This window comes from Mastigoproctus giganteus, chromosome 5 (genome assembly GCF_048544385.1).
Source record: "Mastigoproctus giganteus isolate SK-2022 chromosome 5, ASM4854438v1, whole genome shotgun sequence".
NCBI lineage: Eukaryota > Metazoa > Arthropoda > Arachnida > Uropygi > Thelyphonidae > Mastigoproctus > Mastigoproctus giganteus.
Window position 1 is genome coordinate 224,397,007 of NC_143579.1, and position 24,566 is coordinate 224,421,572.

The following is a 24,566-nucleotide window of genomic DNA, read 5'->3' on the forward strand; positions in this document are numbered from 1 at the left end:
AATACATATGTTCCTGAATGTTTTGAAATAATGTAATCTATAACTGATCTAATTTGTCTTGTCTCCTGTGACCAAGTATATTTATGGATATCCTTGTGTTGGAAAAATGTGTTGTTTATTCTCAAGTCGAACTGTTCACAAAAAAAATAAATCAATCCAATAATAATACCATCAGGGCGATCCCGGGCATACCCAAGCCACAACTTATATCTTGTAATGTCTTTAAACTGTCCTACACTCTTTATTATTTCTCCGAAATTATTAGGGCAATCCGAGGACGTAGGAGAAACTATTTCTTATCTATACCACTATTTTTCGCCTTTGTGGAGTTCAGGTTCTATTATTCCTACTCCTTTAGTTTTTCTTCTTACTATCTGCATGTTTCTCTATGCGTTAATTTAATTATTTATTTATTTTTACCGTATCCATCACATAGGGGGCACCACATTATTTTGACGACTATTACATTATGTCCTAGATACGGTCAATATGTAGTATGTATTATATATTTAATCTTATTTTAATCATTAAATTACGTTCTCTGTCGGGTCAACGATGATTAATATATGCTTACATTTATATTTTACTTATATTTCTTACCTTTGATTCTAATATTTCTAAATTTTCTTAACTTTTATCATCATTCGATTTATTTTTGGCCTATACTGGTTCATATTTGGTTTAGATTTAAATTACTTAGCATATATTGATCATCACAGAACCAGAGAACCTCTTGTTGTTTTTTGCCTTCATTCTGGGTGGTTGGCCCCAGTTGAAGTCATCTAGATTGTCGATAAAAAGCGATAATAATTTTTTTTTTTTTTTTTTTTTTTGCGTTTTCTTAGGTCCCTGATGGTATTATTATTGGATTGATTTACTTTTTCTAATAATTCTTTATATTATCCTTAATATTCTATATATATATAGAGTGCTTTTATATATATACACGTGTTTCACCCATAAACAAATTAAGTTCTTGTGACCGAAATGACCTTTTATGACACTGATATTGCAAAGACAGCTGGTAAGTGTTTATGTATTATTCTTATTTACTTATAGAAAATTAATCTAAAAAAAAAATTCCTCAAATTGATATACTAAAACTACTTTTAATTCTACTAAAAAATAAGAATTTCATAATAATAACCCTTAGTTACTGTCTTTGCAGTCTTAAGAAGTGGTAAGAAAACACCGCAAAACATTTCCAATTCAGAAACAAACATAATTATAACAACGTAGGTATGAGTGCTTTATTATCTTCAAACATCACAGCTTACTTGCACACTGTGCAGCTCAAGGTATACTTTAGATGCATGCTCTTTACTCTTTCACATCAGACATTTTACAAATCATAGAAAGCACTGAACACACATGCGCTTAAATAGTATTTATCCAACAACACAGCATGTTATAATGGTAGCAGTATAACTGTACCTAGCAGTACAAAACTGCACTGTGGACTGCTACCCACCAGTCTGGGAACATTGGCTTCACATCTCCTGTTCATAAGAAAGAAAGCTTAGAGTATAAAATTCATTCCTATGAAATGTATATATTCTAAGTATTTTTATTTTTTATTAATTAAAAAATAGTATATGTTAAGTAGACTAATAATTGAGTGAAGAAATTTTGTCATTATTATTATTTTTTTTTTAATCAGTTCAGTTTTCAATTGGCACACCCCATTCCCTAAGAAGAAGAAGAAGCTATAGTGGTGGAACACCTACTGTTTCACCTCACAGGAGGTCAGGTATGTGGGCAAAGAACAGAGCTATATTAATTAAGAACTAATATTTGGGAAATAATGTAGCTTACTGGGTTTTTTTGGCACTGATTCTAATGCATATATGATGCATTCTGATGCTTCTGTAATTTCTGGTAGCATTGCTGATAGGTTTCTTTTGGAATTGCTAATAGTTTCTGTTTTAAATTCTGAATAATTGCTCCAGTTGTACATTTCAAGGAAGCTTTAAGCTTGAGGAGGATTGCACCTACAATTTGTCACTAGTAGTGTGATGGAAGAAACAAAGCATGGGTCAGCAACAGCCCATTGAAGAAGATTTGACATGTAAGAACTTACCACACTTTGTGATCATCAGTAAGGGTGCAAGGCATAAACTTGGCTGAAACATGTCACAGTCATATGTTAAAATTAATTGGTGTCCCATAAGAAATACTAATTTCACTTTTACAATTTTGCAGTTTAGTGTTGATCACTCTTGATTAAATCAGCAATGGTTGAATTATTGTTTTTAAAGTTGAAGGATGGCCAGAGCAAAAATAATCTTAAATGGATAAGTGGCCTTCTTTAAACTTTTTGAATCACTAAAAAGTTTTCAAACAACATATAGCATTTTCTCCAAAGACTTTTTTTTTTTTTTTTTTTTTTAACATTTTGTGGGTTTGTGTAACACTTTTGCCTAACTTGATGAAAATTTAATGAAAATTTGCGGCCCAGTAAAATTTCTCATGATGAAACACACAAAGCACCAATTAAGCTCTTATTGCTATTATTATTATAAAACACCTATTTAATACAAGCTTATTCAAACTGGCTGTAGGTAAGTGTGCAATTTCTGTATTACTATGTCCAGATGAATTGCTGAACATATTGTGAAAAGTCACAACTTGTTATCATACTGCAATTTCAAGGTTTAAAGTCAGTCCCTGAAATTTTTGATCATACTCGTATAGTCTAATTGCAAAAGCTAAGCCAGAATATAAGGATTTTAACATAGTTTTTGTCAAAATATTTATGGCTGAAGGAAAAATGTCATAGGTTCAGCTACCATCAGTGTTTTTACTCTGCTTACAACTATGGTCTAATAACTCATGAAGGCAAAAACCTATTATTAAAAAAAAAACACACACATTACACAGTTGTTGTGTGCGCATTTTACAATCCTAAACATTCCATCTTGAATGGAATGCTATGTTTGTGATTGTAAATGTATATTTTTATGGGTTTTTTTTCTGTCTGACACCATTCATTGCTAGCTTCCAATAAACTTTAAAAACATGTTTACATTCCCACTATCACTGCTGTGGATTAAAATCTCACATTTACTTTAATTTGAAGCCAAACTAAATGTGAGAAACCATAGTGATATGTGCTGAATTTAGCATTAGCATTAGTAGAGGCATATGATGCAAGAAAGCAAGCTTATGCAGCATCAGCCAAAAAAAAAAAAAAAAAACCCCACTTCCACTTCACCCCTCTGTTCATTCGAAATATCTGTCCAGCTGAGTCTTAAATTTATTTAGGCTATCAACTTCCATAACAAGGGATGGAAGTCTGTTCCACCAACTAACTACCCGCTGGCTAAAGGCAAATTTCCGCACATCTATCCTACATATGTCTCAGGTGATTATTCTGAGCAAGAAGCAGTATCCCATAAGCATTGAGCATGCTCAGCCATTCAAGGCTTTGTACACCTCTATCAGATCACCTCGCCGGTGCCTAGTCTCCAGACACTGTAATTTGCAAAACTTAAGACTTTCTTCATAAGAGCAACCCTTCGTTCCGTTCACTAACCTTGTTGCCCTTCTCTGTACTCGTTCCAGCAACTCTACATCCTTTTTGAAATGGGGCCTCCAGACCTGTATACAGTATTCAAGATGCGGCCTGACCATTGCCTTATACAAGGGAATAATCACCACCCTATCCCTGCTAGAAAAATTCCTGTATATTATTGATAAGACACCATGAGCTACTCTTGCAGCCCATCTGCACTGCTCAGAGAACTTCATATCCGCCTGCACAATTACCCCCAGGTCCTTCTCATTCTCTATCACTGTCAGTGTAATACCACAGAGTTGATACGTTGCTCTGGGGTTGCTGTTTCCCATATGTAGTACTTTACATTTGTCAATGTTAAACTTCATTTGTCACCTCTCAGCCCATCTGCTCAAACTTTCCAGATCCTGTTGCAGCAGCATAGCGTCAGTAGTGTCCTTAACAACCCTGCCAACCTTTGTATCGTCTGCAAACTTGGACATTAAGCTTGATATACCATCATCAATATCATTTATAAATACAGAAAACAATAATGGACCCAACACTGAGCCCTGAGGGACTCCACTAATAACATTAGTCCACGATGAGCAGTGTCCACTGATTACCACTCTCTGTCTTCTGCCACTCAACCATCCCTTTATCCATAGCAGCAATTTGCCACAAATGCCACACTGCTCCAATTTGTGCAGCAGTCTTCCATGTGCAACAATATCAAAAGCCTTCCTAAGATCCAAATATATAATATCAAAGTTATTCCCTGCATCCAATTCTTTTGTGACTACATTATAGTATTCAATCAAATTGGTCAGGCAAGACCTTCCCTTAACAAAACCATGCTGTGTCTGAGCTATAACTGAATTCTTGTCAAGCTGATCCTGCAGTGCTTCTTTAACCGGTGCCTCCATTAATTTTCCTGGAACAGAAGTTAAACTCACAGGTCTATAATTACTTGTGTCAGCCTTTGATCCTCCTTTGTGAATTGGGGTTACATTTGCACATCTCCAGTCTGTGGGTACCTCCCCTGAGTCCAAGGAAGCTCTCATAATTATGGCTAACGGATTGCTTACTTCCTTTGCTGCCTCCTTTAATATAACTGGATAGATCCCATCCACCCCAGGTGCCTTTCTTGTATTTATCTTCAACAATTTCTCCTCCACTTTACTCTCAATTATTACAAGATCATCTAGCTCACTGCCAGTGTTTACTTCATCTATGGCATTCCCCTTCCTGAATTTTACATTCAAAATGTATAATTTCAAATAATTTTTTGTTAAAATGTGTTCACATTTCAAAAGAGAAATCAATTAAAAAAATTATTTAAATGGCGTACTTACATAGAAATCTTAATATATGAACATATAAACTGATTTTTGGCAAGTATATGGTTACAATTGTGTCATGCTAGATAGGCCAGTTATGCATACTTTATATTATAGATTCATGAAGAACAGCAGTTTCTTGTGTTTTTTCTGTTATTTTTATTTGAATTACTTTGAACTTTTAATAAAATTTGTTTTGTGTTGAGATAGTCGTTAATAAAATCAGTCTAAATGCCATTAATTTAGAGCAAAGAGCTATATAGTATTAATGTATTTAGTGCAAAAGCATTGTCATTGTAGATGGTTAAAAAAAAAAAAAAATACCAAAAATGCATTAGCTGCGTAATACTTCATATTATGAAGCAAATCACTGTGACTATATGAACTCCTGGTGATATCCTTTACATTAAGAAATGTCTCATGCATAAGACTGATTTATTTTGCTCTATTTGCTATGTATAATAATAATAATACTTTTGAATAGCATACATTAATGTTACAATCAGTCTGTTAATAAAAATATTTTCTGTGTTCTTTCTAGGAATGTGCGGACCTCTGGGATACTGTTTTTTGTCAAACAAATCTCCTTTTCTAGGATCTCCTAGTCGAAATCTTAGTAGGACAAACTCACAGGGTGTTAAATGTCGAATTGATGCACAAAAGGAATTAGAGCCATATAGGAATATCAATACTATGTCATGTCCTCTGAGAATGACATTTGGGGCACGTACATTAACCCTTCCTGATATTGCATCCAAAGAGTTTTGGCATGGTAAAAATTTTTTTTATATTATAGAAATGAATGAGAATATATTTTCTTACTTTGTGTGATATAACGAAGTTTTTAAATGAAATGATAATTTCATTTTGTAAAGTACCCATAAATTATATGCTCATTGGGTATCAGATAAATGACACGTTTATTTAACTTTCCCATGAAACCTGTTTCTGTTCTCAGATTAAAATGGCTGTTATAATATTTTCCTTCGTGCTTTTTTTTTTTTTTTTTTTTCCCTCAATCTTTAGTCCTTGTTTTCTTTGATACCCTATCACTGCACATTACTTTTTACACAATACTATTTCAGAAATTTAAAAAAAAAAAATTCTTGTTTCTAATATTTTTAGTAACAACCTCAAAAAAAATAGATATTGGAACTTATAGCACTGTGGTACCATGTGTGGGTTTAACTTGTTGGATTTGAACTTCAGTTTCTAGTTTGTGGGAGTGCGCCTCTGTAGCCATGTGGGAAGGAGCAGCAGTGCGTAGCACACGCTTCTTGATTAGACCAAGGTTCGAGCCCGTCACCACCAAATACGGAGGATGTGGAAAGGTAAGGGAATGACCACCGCATATTCCCGGAGCAATATGGCCTTAGTTGCAAATGCTCCTAAAAACCAAATAACAACAACATAGTTTGTGGGAAATGCATGAGAAGGAAGGTTTTACAAAATAGAAGAAGTAAAAGAGATAAACAAAGAAAAAGAAACTTTTTTGGTAAGGGTGGAGTTGAACCGTGAATGAATTTTGATTAGCTGATATACATGTTGGCAGAAAGAGGTAAAATTACAGCTGCTGATTCAAAACTGTCCTTGGATATATCTATAACAGCATTTCCCAAACTTTTTTTAGTCACGGAACACTTTTCATCTCACGATATATTTACAGAACACTTATGAAACACGAGTTTAGCGGGAGCAAAATTAGCAAAAAGCCAAAGAACTATTTGCTAATATTTTATTACATATGACACACTGTGCATCAGGAGCATCTTTATTTCCAACACATGTAAAGCCAAAATTCAAATAACTGTCATCATACTTTCATTTTGGTCTTTTATTGGGTTCCTGTTTTTTCACTTCGGATTTTTGGGGGGCAAAGGGCTGTAATTGTTCATCCTCACTTTGAAGTGTGACAATATTGTGTTCGTTTTCATCAACCACAGTTGCAGTACTAGAAGTACTTCTCGTTTTAAAGTTCCATTTTAAAACCAAAAATCCTTGGTCATTTATTTTAATAATAATATTTCGAAATACTGATAATTAGCAAAAAAAATTTATACAAGGAAGTGAGTTTAGTTATGATATCGGTTCGCTTCCCCCTCTCCCTCAACCTGCATACTCCAGGCTAAATCGCATAACAAAGGCATATTAAATCACTACATTACTTCTTTTTCGTAGATGTCATTACCTCTACGCATACTTCTCTATGCAAAGCCTGCAAAATAAAGTCTTCCACGGTCTATTTTATTATTAGTCTATGCCAGTATATTAATAACCGAAAAAAAATAATGTGAAAAATTATAATGATACAAAAGTGGTGTATGCTACAAATATGCAAAATTTATTTATTTTATTTTATTTTATTTATTTATTAAAAACGATTTTTCACAGAACACTTGTTCACTTCTCACGGAACACAGTTTGGAAACGCTGATCTAGAAAAGACACACAGCAAAAGTTGAATGTCTGTGTGGTAGACAATGGAATGAGTTTATAATAGACAGGTAATTAAATAACCTGATTGGTCTTTCTTTTTTGGGAAATCTAAGAGTTGAAGAGAGTTACTAGGGGTTCCCACCCTGTGTGCAAACAATATTTCATGGTAGGACAAATTTGAGATTTGTATATAGTTAGTAGCTATATTCTACTATTCTGGATTATTGCAGACACAGAGCGAAATGGAGACAGAATAAATAATGACAAGTTTAATATTAATTGGAAAACATACATATATTAAATTAGATACATATAAAAGCTTTCGGTTAGTTTGTTAACCTTCATCAGTCAAACACAGTTAAAAGTGTGGAACATGAGGGTGTGTACTGCCAGTCATATATATGAACTGCGTGATGTGGTGCTTAATTGTTGGATGTTTAAGCCTGGATGTTGGATTTAAGTTGGATGTTGGCTGTGACGCATGTGAACGTGCCAACTTGTGTCATTCATCAAAATGATTGGGTGGACACGACATCCACTGCTCCTGTTGACTGAGGCATTAGAGCATGTGATGTTCAATGACTCCAACCAGGTGCGTCGCTGGTAGTGGCAGGACCTATCTACAATCACGATATTGTGGTGTGGGTCAATGTCGTGGTGGGTTGGCCAAACGTGTTCGGCAATGGCCGAGTGTTCTATGTCCACTAAGCGGATTGCTCTTTCGTGTTCCAAAAGACGTTTTCCGAGCCATCTCCCAGTTTCCCCAATGTAGCAGCTAGTGCAGTCACGGCAAGAGATGCAGTAGACTAGACCACTTTGTAGTAAGGTGGGAACCGATGTTTTCACTTTAGAGATGAGGGATCATAATTTCTGCCTGGGAGTTGTACGCATTTTATTCCATGTGATTTTTAGGACCCTAGAAACTTGTTTTGATAGGTTTGGGTAGTATGGGATAAAGACGATTGCGGTTGAGTCATTACCTTGGATGTTCCTGTTGGTCGCTACATTGTCATGTGTCTGTAGGTCACACCTGTCAAGGGTATTGGTGGGATAGCCACACCTCGCAAGATCTGCCTTGACTTTAGCAATTTCAGTGCACCTCTCATCTACAGAACTAGAGTGGGTCCAGGCACGAGCTAGCAAGGTTCGTGCAGTGGCAAGAAGATGGCTACGTGCGTATGCTGACCGGAAGTTGGTAAATTGGCCAGCACACATTGGTTTACGATAGACAGTTGTCTTCAAGCGCATGCCCTCGTGTCGAACAGGGGTGTCTAAGTATGGTATGGTGTTGTCCGATTCTAGCTGGATGCTGAATTTTATGAAAGGCAACAGAGAATTGGTGGTCTAAGAGTCGGCCACCCAAATTTCTGGGGATAACCACAAACACATAGCGACACCAAAAGGTAATGGGATTTGGTACATTCGTAAATGCATGACCCTCTAATTTGCCGTGATTAAACTAAACGGGGAACCGATGGCTGTGCCATGCACCTGTTGGTAAATGGAGTCGTTGAACATAATTGCACCACCTGTTAAGCACAGTCCGAGAGCAGTGGAGATATCATCTGGTGTTAGTTCGGTCCTGCTGCCAAGAGTTTGGTCATTATCCAAGAGTTCCTTTGCACATGTGATGGCAAGTTCTACTGGGATGGAGGTGAAAAGTGACACTACATCAAATGATGCCATGATTTGATTTTCTGAGATGGATATGGTTCGGATCCGTTCTACAAATTCACTACTGTTGGAAACAGTGTTGGTGGTCTTGCCTACTGGGGGAGAAAGGAGCCCCTAGACGAACTTTGCTAATTCATAACTCGGTGAGCCACAACAGGAGACAATGGGTCTTAACAGTATACCGTCTTTGTGAACCTTCAGTAGTCCGCAGAATTGTGGAATCTGGCAGCCGGAAGCATGGAGGTGATTACGTGTGGATTCTGTTATTTTCTTCTGTTTAAACCATCTGTTGACGAGGATGTTTACTTTCAACTCCCATCATTCCAAGGCTTTGATGGAAGAAATGGTTAAGGGTTGGTAAACAGAAGTGTCTTGCAAGAGCAGCAGAGCTTTCGTCTCATAATCTGTGTGATTCATTATGACTGTGTGATGTCCTTTATCTATCAGTAGGATGACGATGGATGAGTCTTGTTTCAATGGTTTAAGGGCAGAAATTTGTTTGCGGTTGAGATTGGAAGAAGCAGGGCGAGCATGATGCAAAATTGCTGCAGATTTTAGGCGAATTGTGTTTGCCACTTCTTCAGGGAAATGTGTTAAACACTTCTACACCTAAAGCAATATCAGTGATTGGTGGGTTTCTTGGGAGAATAGCAAATTTCATACCTAGAGTCAACAGATCTACTTGTCCTGTAGATAACTGTTTGTTGCTTAAGTTCAGTAGTGGTACTATGCCGATGACGAAATTCACGGGACTCACTAATTAAAACAGCGAACTTATGTTTTTGACGTGTACAGTAGCGTTCAGATTCTCTGATGGCTTGGGAGCACAAGGTATGGATTATATCGGTGTAAACAGGATCAGGAACTAAACGTCTAAATTCGACTAGCAGGGCTGCTTTACTCATTGAAGCATTTTGTAAGTCTCGATGAAGGCAGCCGATCCAAATGTTGAGGGTCTTGTAGCTGAAGTTTTGACAGGCACGTCGCATACATTCGTTAGGAAATGGAGGTTTGTAGAGAAATCCTTTCGGGATGACTTTGTTTGATTTGCACCTGTGGACAAATCTGAGATGTTGTCTACCACGGGCTATAAAAATGAAGTTCTTTCAGAACACAAAAGAGCCATCCGCTTAGCTGACATAGAACACTCGGCCATTACCAAATATGTTTGGTCAACCCATCACAACATTGACCCACACCGCAATGTCGTGATTGTAGATAGGTCCCGCCACTACCGGCGACATGCCTGGCTGGAGTCATTGAACATCACATGCTCTAATACCTCGGTCAACAAGAGCAGTGGATGTTGTGTCCACCCTATCATTGAAGCAACCATTTTGATGAATGACAAACGTTGGCAATGTTCACATGCATCACAGGCTTCAACATCCAACAATTACTACCAAATCACGCAGTTCATATACATGACTGGCAGTAAAAGCCCTCATGATCCACACTCTTAACTGTCAGTTTGACTGATGAAGGTTAACAAACTAACTGAAAGCTTTTGTATGTATCTAATTTAATATATGTATGTTTTCCAATTAATATTAAACTTGTCATTATTTATTCTGTCTCCATTTCGCTCTGTGTCTGCAATAATCCACAATAGTAATAATGAATCCAGAGTGCACAGGCCTCTTTAATCAATTAGCTATATTCTAGCCAATAGGTGAAGATATTTTTATACAGGAGGAAAAGTGTGTGAAAGAACAGAACCTTGGAGAACTCCAGCATTAGTTGAGGAGGTAGAAAACAGAGCCATCACAATCACATGCAATGAGTAGGCAGATAGGAAATTCTATATCCAGTTGCAAAAATCGAAAGACAGATCATAAGGTTTAGCATAAAGGCCATAGAAAGCCTTTTCTCTAGATCAGACTTTGATAAGAGACCAGAAGGCTTCACTATCATATGGACAAGGAGTAGGTTTCCTATGTTTCACCTGTTCAAAAAATGTAGATTTGGATGCAAGCCAATTATGATGTGCTTTACCTTTATCACAAACAGCCTTAGTACATTTGTTGGAGAATCGTGATTTTGATAAAGGATGAGAATTTAGTATGAAATGGGGAAGATTTTTTAAGAATCTTGTTATGGGTTACCCTAGTATTTTTTCTGTAAATTGCACTTGTTCTATGGATGGTTTCCTCTTTGCTGAATTAATGGGAATAAAGTGTTTCATTCCTGACAAGAATAAGATCAGTGACATGACCTGCATAACTATTAGCATCATGAGATTTAAAGCATTAGCCCAGTAAAGGAAAAGAGGAGTAGAAATCATACTGATCATTCCATTTGCCATGTTTTTAATGCCAAATGACACTAAATAGAGAATGCTTATGGGACAGAGGTGCCATTGGAGAAGAGACCATCATCATCAATTTTTAATTTATATATATGCAGAGGACAGATTAAATTAACTGTGTACTTTGAAGGGTTGTAGGTACTTTGGTGCACCTACAAAAAGAAATGGGTGCTGACTGGAAAGAAATGCCAATGAGTAGGCAGATAGGAAAAAAATTGTGGAATTTTTGTGGAAAAATTGTAGGCAAAAAAATTGTGGAAATTTTATGAAAAAAAAAGTGTTACCAATTGTAATGAAACAGGATTGTTTTTTAAAGCACTACTTGATAAAACAGTCTTAGGAATAACCTTATGTGGTGGTGGAAGAATAGCTAAAGAAAGGCTAACAGTAGTGCTGTGTGTAAATGTGTCAGAAGTGTTTGAAATTTCACTGGCGATTGGAAGTATAGAAAAACCACATTAGGAGTGTTAAAATTTATCAATTTGGTGAGGGGTGGCAAGCTAACTAAAGGATTTGGATGACTTGGAATTTGATTGTTGAGTTGTTAACAACTTTTGATCGGAAAATGAATGGGAAGGTATTTCTGTTTTTGAATAATGCAACCTCTCACCCTGATGATATCATTTTGAACAATGTTAAAATTATATCAGCATGTCAGCAACTGTGAAGAACTGCTTTGTGATGCATGGGTTTTCTTAGGAGACATGGGCTATAATCACAAATAATGTAAATTGAAATGGCCAGGCTTCTTTGGAAACATTGAGGAATTTCTGTCAGGAAGGCAAATATTACTTAACAATAAATAAAAATCTGCAAATGGATGATTATTCAAATGATGTTAGAGAAATAATCCAATTTTAAGAAATTAACAAGAGAAACAATGAAAACAACTAATGCCAAAGCAAAAAGGATGATGACAATATAGCATTCCCACAAGTGGTTATGTCAATGCCATCATTTCTACTGAGAAAATAAGAAGTTTTTCCCTCCTTCATAGTTGATCCTGTTGGATTAAAACTGGCTTCAGAAATTTAAATATATTTAAAAGTGCAGTTGGAAAAGAGATAGTTCAAACCAAGTTATGATCTTTTTTCACATATGTACTGTTTCTGTAGCAAGCATTCTCTGTGGCAGTATAATCAACATGTTACATCACCTCGAGGTGATGTAGCATGTTGATCATGCTGTCACATGGTGAGGATCAACATGCTACACCAGAGGTTCCCAAACTTTCTTTGTTCATGGCACCCCCTTTAGTGTCCCAGTAATTTTTTCATGGCACCCCTAGGCCAAAAGAAATACCTAACACAATAGTTTTCGACCTTTTAATGTATACCTATATAATAATTTTATTCTTTATGTAGAGGTGCTAAATAAAGATCAATTATGGATCACCACGAAATTAAAAAGATATGGTACAGTGGATACCGCACACCTTTTTATAATGAAATAAATGTATAAATTTCAAAACATAAAATAAATAATAGTAATAATAATAACTTTAAGTAACTTAAACCGAAATTACGCGGCACCCCGGTTGAAAACCACTGTGCTACACCATCCTCGAGGTTATAGTTACCAGGATTTCCTCGCGGGTTGGTTGTTCTGTTTTTTTTTTTTTTTTTTTTTTTTTATAAATAGCCTGCACAACATGCAAATTGATCTGTGAACACACATTTATACAGACAGAAAAAAATAATAATGTACCTATGGCATATTGGACTCAATTTATTGTTTTATAGTGACATACTAGTTTACTGGACACACACACACACACACACAATTTTACAATAATAGACACCTTCAATGTGCAGCATGCACTAGAGTTGTCCATTATCAGGAAATATGGCACATTATGGCCATAGTTGCCGATGCACCTAATAAATCCCCAAACCAACTGTGTGTGTGTGTTATGAATGAAAGTTAAAGAAACATGACTCAAATTTATTATGATGCAAATAAAAGTAAACAAGCCAATAGTAAGACCTGTTCTGTTATAGCTCTTCGAGGTGCTCTTGATCTCGGCATTGTTGTCTTGGTTGGCCCACATCTCTCTTGCCTGTAGGCTTGTAGTTAAATGCTAATTTTGGAATCCAGTTTGGGTTCATTCTTTTTATGTGACTGATCCATTTTTTCTGATACCATTTTATGTCATTTACTATATTATCTACTTTTAATTTCTCATGATTAGCTGAATTTCTTTGATGGTCTAGCCTTGTAAAGCCTACAAAATCTCATTTGTGCTGCTTCTAGTTTTTGTGCATCTTTCTTATTTATTATCCAAGTCTCAAACTATAGAAGAGAGCTGATTTTGAAGTGATGTTGTGCAGTCATAATTTTGTTTCAGTTGTCATTTGTTTTCCAAAGTGGCATTTAATCGCTCTGTTCATTTTATTATATTTTTGTAGTTTAGTGTGGATGTCTTTCCCTTCATTTGATATTAAATTTCCTAAATAGGTGAAATCAGATATTTGTTCTATTATTTTGTCATCAATAACAATTTTGACTCTTTATATGTTTTTTTTTTCACATAATCCCACTGATTTTGTTTTTGATGTGGAGATCTTCATTTCGTACTTTTTGCCTATTTTATTCAGTTCATTAACTGCTATCTGTCATTCATCTTCCAGTTTTGCAATTATAACTTGATCATCAGCATATGATATAGTTTGGGTTTTATTCCTGTTGTTCAACTGTATTCCATTGTTAACTGTTTGTTTCCATTCTTTAATAATTTTACTGATGTACATATTAAATAAATTTGGTGATAATCCAGATCCTTGTTTGACTCCTTTATTGGTGTTAACTGGGTCTGATAGTTGGCCATTAGATTTTATGCAGACTTTTCAGTTTGCAAATCTATCCCAGTCATCTTGTCAGATTCTTCTGGTTAGTTTTCTGACTTCTGCTCTAAGCTTTTTATATTTTATGTTTAAATGAAGGTCTTTAGTTTGTAGGAATAGTTTATAGGCCCCCCCTTTTTTCCCCTCATCAATTGTTTGTTTCAATTATTCATTCCAAGTTCTTAACCAGTTTTTATTTTTATAGGTTTATATCCAAGACTTACTTCATTAACTCCCAGAATTGATTTTTTTGTTTGACCAGATTTCCTCAACATATCACTCTCATCTGATTTGAGTTTACTGACTTTCATAGAGTAATTTAGTGTTTTCATCTTCCAACAAATGTATTTTTAAATTTTTAGTAGTTTGTGTTGGTATTTTCATCTTTTTATTAAAATAATTTCTTTTTATTTTGAAAGTGCTTTCTAGTAGGTAGTGATCACTGTCAATTTCGCTGCCTCTAAATACTCTAGTATCTCTAATTTATTATTTAGATTTTCATTAATGACAACATAGTCATTGTATATAGACTTTGTATTTCTTGCTTTTCATATGAATTTATGGATATTCTTGTGTCTGAAACATGTATTTGCGATTTTAATTTTATTAAAAATGCAAAAGTCTATCGAACGTTTTCCATTATTTGACCACGGGTTCATCTTCTGATCCTATACATTTGTCTATTGATTGAGCACCGACTTTTGCATTAAAATCTCCTACTAGTATGAGGCATTCATTTTTGTTAGTTTGGTCTATGATCTCTTGTAATTCATCATAAAATTCTACACTTTCATCAATGTTGCCTTCTACTGGTGCATAGATGCCAGTGATTGTTATTGTATATGATATGATTTTTAGTCTTAATTTCAACATTCTGGGTGATATCCAAGAGTAATCTAATATTTTGTCTTTCATCTTTTTTTATTATAACTGCAACTCCTGATGATGCCCACATTTCATTTGGTATGCCTGAGTATATCATTATGAAATTACCTATTTCTTTAGATCCTTTATTCTCTTTTTTGTTTCGGTGATGACTGCAATATCAATATTTCTATTTTCTAATTCCATGATTAATTCATTTAATTTATGATTTATTCTAATTTATTTATGACTTAGTTAATTTAAAAAAATTAATTATGCATGATTGGTAAAGCATCAGATATCCATTGAAATCAATATACAAACAGAAAATGAAGAGACTGCTATCTTTGAGACAGTCTTCTTCAAATCAAAGTGGCTATTCCCAGAAAGCATAGAACTCATTTCCTTTCTCCAAATCAGAATTGGCATTTTTGTGGTCTGTATACAAGATTCTTCTAAAATTTCCTGAATGAATTGAACCTGTTAGAGGACAGGGAGAGAGCTGTCTACCATTATCCACAGTGAGCAGTCAGTGAGTGAAAACTGGCTACCCATCTGATCATAGAATTAGTCTCAAAATCACAGCCTTCACATTTTCTTATGAGAGTACCACTCGTAGAATTGTGTGTATATATATATATATATATATATATTGATCTAGATCATCTTCTTGAATTAACAACAGCTAAAGTACATACGGTTTCACTTTATGTCCTTTATATTAGCATTGGCATTAGTAGAGGCATATGATGCAAGAAACTTTTTTTTTTTTTGAGGCATATGACGCAAAAAAACCCTTCCCATTTCACCCATATATTCACTCCAAAAGTTTGTCTAGTTTAGCCTTGAATTTATTTAAGCTGTCAACTTCCATAACAAGAAATGGAAGTTTGTTCCAGCAATCAACCAACTGCTGACTAAAAGCAAATTTACACACATCTATTCTACAACTGTCTTTCCTCAATTTGAATTTATGCCTGCTAGCAAAATTCCTATATATCATTGACAAGACCCCATAAGCTACTCTTACAGCCAGCTGCACTGCTCAGAAAACTTCATATCTGACTGCTCAATTACTCCCAGGTCTTTTTCTTTCTCCACTACCCTGAGTGTAGTATCGCATGGTTGGTATGTTACTCTGGGGTTACTGCTACCCGTATGCAGCACTTGGCATTTGTCAATGTTCAACTTTAGTTTCCACCTCTTAGCCCATCAGCCTCCGTATTTCTAAGAACACGTGATTAATCCATGTGTACTTCTGAATTCTTTATTTCCATATTGGAATTCTCTACACTAGAATGCCAATGAACGTTTATTAAAATGAATGTTAATTAATGTGTTTATTTTGGTTTAGTTGTATTATAATAATCTTATAAAGAAATGCTTTAATAACCATAGCATCACAGAGTCCTCCAGGAACAGCTGTTATTCCATATCATCATTCCTACCTTTGTTGGACAAGCACTGGAAGTGATGAAATAAGTTCTTCTCCACATAGAGTAAGACGGAGTTCTACTGCCTGTGTGATTAACGAGGCTTGTTGTGCTCTAGAAGGACCGTTAACATTCGTAGCCCCAGAGTTACCAGAAGAAACTTTAATGGAGGTATTTATAAAAATGTGCTATACATTTTTTATTGATACATATCATTATAGTGTATGATGCAATATTATATAATCTTTATTTTGTAATTAATTTACTTAAGTTTGCTCTACACATTTACTGTAAATAGCCATGCTTGGGGTGTGGTGGAGACTGTGCCTATGTTTGACTGTTTCAGCAAAATCCTTCAGTATATCATATGTACCAAAAAAGGTTTCTCCCTTATGATAGCACATGACATTGAAATCATGGTTCTCCATAACTACATCACTTTGTTGGATATTCTTTCTCTTTGCTGTGGTTTGCATATTTCTTTATTCTCATTTCTCGTTAGTAAAGAGTCTGCCCACATAATTTGCCAATTATGTCCAGTTTCTAAACATCTCTTATCTATTTTTATTTTGTTACACAGAGCATTAATAAAACTACAATATTAATGCTCTGCTCAATATTAATACAAAATTAATGCTCTGTGTAACAAAATAAAAATAAATTTTCACATTATGAATCCAGAGCACGTAGGCCTGTTTTATTACATCTCTTATCTGTAGAGAGTGATAAGAAACAATCTTATCACTCTGTGGAGAAACTCCACAGAATGAGTTTTTGCATGGATTTGTGGAAATTTATGAAAATGAAAACTTTGTACATAAATGTTTAAATATTAATTTGTTCTTATTTTGATTTGATTGACCAATGTCAGAGAATAAAATTATTAGCAAAAATCAAATTAGAATTTTAAAAAAATTGTAAAACAATTTGCTGTTACATTTTTTATATAATAATGTCCTTTACATCTGTTTATGTATAATTTTCTTAAAAATTTCATAAACTTCTGGATCTAATTCTAGAGAATTTCAAATTTTGATAGTTTTCTCCTCCAGTTTTCAAAACTAGTTTCATGCTGCCATGTATTTTAAACTAGGCGCCTCCGTAGCCATGTAGGCAGGAGCAGCAGTGCGTAGCACATGCTTCTTGATTAGACCAGGGTTCGAGCCCGTGAGCCACCAAATACGGAGGATGCAGAAAGGTCAGGGAATGACCACCACATATCCCCAGAGCAATATGGCCTTAGGTGCTAATGCTCCTAAAAACCAAATAACAACAACAGTATTTTAAACTATGTCTGCTGTTACTTGTAAACACAGATAACAGGTGGTAACACCTACCTCAAGATTTCAAGACAGTTCATACATAAACAGGAGCAAATTATTTGAAATGTAACTGAAACAATCCACTCATATAACACTGCTGCACTGAAATAGAAAAAAATTTGGGTTTTTTTTGTTTTTTTTGTGTGTGTTTTCTTTTACTTACAAATGTACACATTGCTTGCTGAGATAACCTTGTTTTTTTTGCAGCATGTGCCTTTGATTTGCTGGTTATATGAACTGAAAAGACAAAAGATAACAATTGAATACAATTAAATTATATGATTGAATATTTCATTATATATACACTGTGCTGCCACTTTATTAGGTATACACCTGCTTGGCACAACATTGCAAGTCACATGACCACAGCTGTGGATATAAATGCAGCAGAACAACCTTTCTAGTATCAGTTAAGCATACAAACCGTAGCAAGAATGGGGAAAAGGAGTGATCTAATGGACTTAGAATGTGGCATGGTAGTAGGTTCAAGACATGCTGGATAAAGCATCTCTGAAACGGCAGTTCTCCTGAACTTTTTCATGCACCACAGTTTCAAGGGTGTATTGAGAATGGTGTAACGAACAGAAAACATCCTCTCAACGGCACTCCTGTGGAAGAAAATCGCTTGCTGATCAGAGGAGAATGGCTAGAATTGTGCAAGCAAACAGACAGGCCCAATGTTGCACATCACGTCAGAATACAACAGTGGTGCACAGAGCAAAATATCACAACATACCACTAGTCGCACTTTATCACGAATGGGCTACAACAGTCGATAGCCACATCGCATGCCTTTGTTATCAATGAAGAACAAGAGAGAGAGAGCACACCTCCTTGTGGGCACAGCAACACCAGCACTGGACTATCGAGGATTGGAAAACAGTTGCTTGGTCTGACGAGTTGAAGTTCCTGGTGCATCATGTTGATGGAAGGCTCAGAATTTGGTGAAAACAACATGAATCCATGGATCTGTCATGTCTGATGACTACTGTGTTATGGTGTGGAGAATGTTTTCTTGGCACACATTAGGTCCATTGATACCCATAGATTCGTGTCTGAATGCCACATCGTTGCTGACCAAGTGCATCCGTTCATGTTGACAGTTTATCCTCAGTCAGATGGTTACTTCCAGCAAGATAGTGTGCCAATGCAGAAAGCCCAAATCACTATGGAATGGTTCCAGGAACACGACAATGATTTTTCTTTGCTGCAGTAGCCCGGTTCGCAGATCTCAATCCTATTGAACATCTTTGGGATGAGCTGGAAAGGGCTGTTCGCTGCAGGCCTGGAGATTTGACCTCCGTCAAATCTCCAGGAACTGCATAACACACACTGATGTCTGCATGGTACTCCATTCCTGCACAATGTTTTCAGCATCTTGTTCAATCCATGCCTAGACGAATTCAGGCTGTTTTGAAGGCTAAAGAAGGCTCAACACACTAGTAGGTAGGTGTACCTAATAAAGTGGCAGCACAGTGTATATATAGTGCGTGTGTTGTGTTATTATTAAAAGCTGACTTGTGTACAAATGTAGTATTCCATTTTGATAAACTCCCATGTAAAATGATAATGAATAGAAACTAATTAGCTCAGTTTAAATAACATTTTTATTGATGCAATAAAATAAAATAATGTAATAATGTAGTATTCCGTTTTGATAAACTATAATCTATATAATGATAAATAATCCTAATAACAGTATCTTAAAATTAGGTAATTTTATTTTCAGAAAGAACACAATGAAACATTGGCCAAGTTAAATTTTATTCTTGCTCTGGTGGAATGTATTTTAGATTTAGCCAAGCTGAAATCATCACCAATACCAACAGTGACTGAATCAATAGCAAGGAGAGAGGTAAACGTATCCAGAAAGTTCTATATCTTTTATATTATATTTTATTTTTATATGTATTTATATTAAATCCTATTCCAGGGACACTTTGATGCTGGTTTTGAAAACCAGGTCATTCATATCTGGCTTTGGAGATCTAATTTTCTGATAAAATATTCACACAGGTGCCTCATGTGGTCTGGCATGAAATCAAAACAGCATTTTTTATACTGCCTAACAGTTGTAGGTAATTTAGGCTTATTGCTTATTTTCTTGATTCTTTTTTTTTAACGTTAGGTACAGTAAACCCTTGATTTAACAGACAAGAAAAAATTTACTGGCACCAGAATATTTTGAATTTGCTCGTGAGATAAGGAAAACCAAGAACTCAGGAATCGTGGAAGCTGACAACAAGCATCCCAGTGTGTTTATGAATATGCTCACTATGATATTGTTAAGTGGTTGGCTGTACCCTGTTTCTTTATTATAACCTAACTTATAGTGTACCATCATGACCCAAAAAAAACTTTGAAAAGAGATAATATATATGCATCTGAATTTTGTGCAGAAATTAAAGTTGTTAGAGAAGCTAGGCTCTGGTGTGTTTGTTTCCCACATTGTGTGAGTACTGTGGTAGGGAAAAAAAAAACAAATTATGTCAGACATTGTAAAAAGTAAGGGTGAACTTAAGGAGGTTTTAATGAGTCTGACTCTAAATGACATTAAGAGAGTAAGAGATCCGCAGCTTTACTCAACAAGTACAGGTCAATGTTGAAAAAAAGTCACGAATTAGGGTTGAATGTGAAAGTGTCTGCAATTCTGCCCAGACACGATAGGAGGGAGTGTATGATGAGAGCCATGTCGATCGATTTGGCCCTGGAGAGATTGTGCAAGGCTCAAGGGGTAGAATTTTTTTCAGCCTGGTCTGTGCTTGTTGACAGGAGAGACTGCTTCTACAGGGATGGAGTACCCTTAAATAGAAAGGGTGCAAGAATATTTGCTGATGCTATCGAGGCAGTGTTAGGTGAGTCAGAAAACTGCTAGCTTGGGGGGGATACACAGCCTAAAAGGTTAACAGTGGCCACAGGCAGAGGAAAAAGAGATTCTTGCACTGCTTCTATTAGAATGAGCAGCAACCTGGAAAGCAAGGCAATGGAGATTTCCAGGACTACTGGGAGTCATAGTGAAACAAATAAATACATTGGCTCTGTTAGAGTAACTAAGAGTAGAAATAGGTACATGTATACTTGCATGTACACCAATGCTAGGAGTATAAGTTAATAAATTTGATGAGCTTCGAAGTGAGCTTCAAGACATCAAAAGCAGATATTGTTGGGATATCAGAGACGTGGTGTCACACAGACATAAGCAGTGCAGAATTGGAATTTGGGGAATACAATGTGTACAGAAAGGATAGAAAGGACAGGAAGGGAGGAGGAGTTATGCTGTTAGTTAAGAAACACACAAAATCTAAGGAAGTGCATCCAATTGATGTTGGTGGACAATGCAATCTTGAGTCTGTTTGGTGTGACATAAGCACTGGGAAAGGAAAAATGAGAGTAGGTGTGTGTGTGTGTTATAGGCCTAATGAATTTGATGAGTATAATGAGCAATTGTGCAGAGAAATAGAGTGGCCAGTAAATCAGAATGTCTTATAATGGGGTATTTTAACTTTCCAGATATCGACTGGAAATTGTGGGTTGTAAATTGTAATGCTAATGCTAAAGATTCACCAGTATTTCAACTTCAACTACTTAGTTCTGACTTTTAATAACATTTTTCCAGGTACCATTATTGAATCATGGGAAATTATCTTCTACCATCAACCAATAAAATCAAAATAAATGAAAGCTTATTTCTGATTGTTTAATTTTCTTTCAGCATTTCTAATACATACATATAAGAGTAACTTTAAATTTTCAGTTATCTGGGATACAAATGGTCTTGGAAAAAACCCTTCTAATTTAATGGACATTCATCAATAACAGACACCCTCTTTCCCTTATTAGTCTGTAACATTGAGGTTTTTATTGTGCTTACACATCTCTCTCTCTCTTCTCTCTCGAATTGGCATAATTTTCTATGGTAAGCTGAAGTTAATTGCCCTAAATGATGTTGATTTACTTAAATATATTGCTGCTATTTAATTATATTTTGGAAGGATATGTGAGAAAATTTGTAAGTGAAAAACATGTAGTGCAGGGTTTCTTACTCCACTCATCTTGAATGCTAATATTTTTGTATAAGAGACAGTCTGCTTGTTGATAAGAAAATTTTTCCTTACAGACAAGCAAATCTTTAGTCAAAGCACAGATCTGCACTAACATGTTTAAAAAAACTGTTTAACAGAAGTAGAGATTTTAAGATCTAGTTTTACTTTTTTACTTTTTTAAGATGCTCCTATACTTGCTGACAAATAACCTCTACATCTAAACTCAAAACCCTAAGTTTTGGAAATTCTGCTATTTAAATTAAGCAATATTTCACCAACTATATTTTCATTTTATCTCCCTTTTAATCTTTTATCTAATCTGCTTAAGTTGTATAATCTTAATAATGGACTTATGACTAGTCTTTGACTTGATTTATTTGTTTTGATCCTACAAGAAAAAATTGCTGAACCAGATATTTTGTGGCTAAGTGAGTATGACTGCTATTCTCCCATATTGGGTGAGAAATAAGGAGGTAAGGCTTAAATTTGAATTTTATCTCAGTAAGAGGAATTTTTATAGGCTTTTTTTTTTTTTTTTTTTTTCCCCCACTCCTTGGCTGAGTTTGTGTTTGGGCAAGAGCTACATTGTTTTTAATTACACAAAACAGGCAATTTACAGACATAATATTCTAATGTCTCATGGTCTTACCTACCTCAGTTCTAATTCTAAGTAACTCAGCCCAGCCCAAAGTTTACTAACTGCATACCTTCTTATGAGTGGGACCTCTTGGAGATCAAGAACAGGATACGTGTAATTGATTCCTATGCTGACCAAAGTTGAAACAACTTTAATAGAGTATACAGTTAAAAGCATTAAAAATATACAACATAAAATAAGACTAAATTTACACAGAAGATTTATGTATTGATATGATGCTTTTCTCAACTTAAATCAAAGTAGAGTATTTGTACATTGCTGAGGATGATGAGACAAAACAGAAGGATACAGAGAAAAGGAAGAGAGCAGGAAATTAAAATTTGAGGATAAAATGAAAAGGGGTGGAAATAAAATAGTGAAGGTTGAGGGTACAATTTAGCAGGATTGTGAGAAAGGAAGCAGAAATGAAAGGTGGGGATAAAAGGGTAAAATTGTGAGAAAGGATTGTGAGAAAGGAAGCAGAAATGAAAGGTGGGGATAAAAGGGTAAAACCTTAAATGATCCAGGGACTCACAGAACACTCATATCATTTAGGGGAGGAAAGAAAAGGGAAGGGATGAGAACTGGGAACAACATTTTCTCATCTCATACAACACCATAGACTCAAAGATGGGGTGCTTACAGGCCCCTTCATGTCTATTGAGAATATATCTAGTGCTACATACATTGGAAAATTGGTCAATTCTCTTTTACAAACACAGTGACAAGAGTATTTTGATATGCTGCAGGATAAGCCTTTTACAAACATTGTCCAAGTAGGACAAGTATCTGGAATGGTTCTTGCAAGATAGTGCACCTGCTCATTGCAGCCATGAAGCAGTGACTGGATGAACAGTGAAATGGCCATTACAATCCCTTAACCCTCTGAATTTTTACTTATGGGTGCCATCTCAAAGCCAGAATGCATATACTTTGAAAATACACTTGCATATACCAGAATGTATATACAGGCCATTCTCGCTTTACAAGTTCCTGGGTTTACGAGTTTTTTTCCCTAAGTATCAACAAAATCGAAATTATGAACATTAATTGCAAAAAATGAATGTTAAACATTCATAAATAAACTGTTTTTCAAACCGCATTTCAAACCACACGTATAAAAAGGTCGTGAGCATGGTTTGTAAATTGTATTAGTTACCAATTCAAATCATTAAAATTCACTACAATTTCATCGTTATCATATGTTCTGTTATAAGAATCAATTTTAAACACTTTATGATATTTTTCTAAAGCATAATTCTGGAGGTTCTTGCATTTGCGAAAATACTGATAGCTGGAATTGTGTGGTTTTTTACGTTATTATGGTGAAATGTGTTTCCCCTTTACTGAAATCTTCAATCGTATAAAAAACAAATTTTCAGAATCTTCTCTTCATTCTTTTTTTAAGCTTCGTAAACTTTGTTCCTCCACATGAATCATATTAGTTGCAATTTGTGTGTGCCATTAAAAAATACTTATGCATGCAATCGTGAAATTTATAATTAAAAGAGAAGATTATCTTGGAAACAAACGCCTTTTGAAACATTTCTGAAGAAAACAATTCCTTGTGCAACAAACCAACGAGTGCTGAACCAATAATGAGTGATCAATGAGTGTGCACTTAGTCGACGATGACGGTGAAGAATAAACATCCTTTGACATTTGTAAGTCATAAATAATTTATCTATATTTATAATTTGCTTGATTTTACAGACTACGTTTTCATTTCTTTTGATAAATCAATCTTTGTTGAGAACATAACCCCTATTTTTATTGTCTATGGAAAATAAATTCCCACTTTACGAGTTTTTGCTGTACGAACACGCACTAGGAACAAATTAACTCGTAGAGTTTAATTAACTCGTAATGTTTAGCATCCTAAAGAATGAAGTTATTGAGTTCAGTTACCCAATAACCTCATTCAAAGAATTCATGCTGTACCAAAAATGATTGCATTGTTACATTCATATGAATTGTGCACATATTGAACATATTTTATAACTATGGTTCCAGTCTTGTGGGATATCCTTTAGTAATTGGATTCTTAACTTGTTAATTGTTACACAACTAATTATTTCATTTGCACTTTTAATAACAATATATGTTTTTAGAGAATTAACTGTACTTTGTTTAAATTGTAGTCTATTTATAGTTTTTTAAACCAGTAATT

General features: G+C 35.1%; 1 protein-coding gene across 1 annotated transcript in view; it reads left to right on the top strand.

Annotated features, from left to right (window-relative positions):
* Window positions 1-24,566, top strand: part of LOC150086163 (serine/threonine-protein kinase unc-51-like) — a 231,459-nt gene that overhangs the window by 183,492 nt on the left and 23,401 nt on the right. The window contains exons 17-20 of the mRNA XM_090373751.1: window positions 1,661-1,750; window positions 5,378-5,608; window positions 16,360-16,565; window positions 19,446-19,571. Coding sequence (XP_090229877.1) covers window positions 1,661-1,750; window positions 5,378-5,608; window positions 16,360-16,565; window positions 19,446-19,571 — 653 coding nt within the window. The remainder of the gene's footprint in view (window positions 1-1,660; window positions 1,751-5,377; window positions 5,609-16,359; window positions 16,566-19,445; window positions 19,572-24,566) is intronic.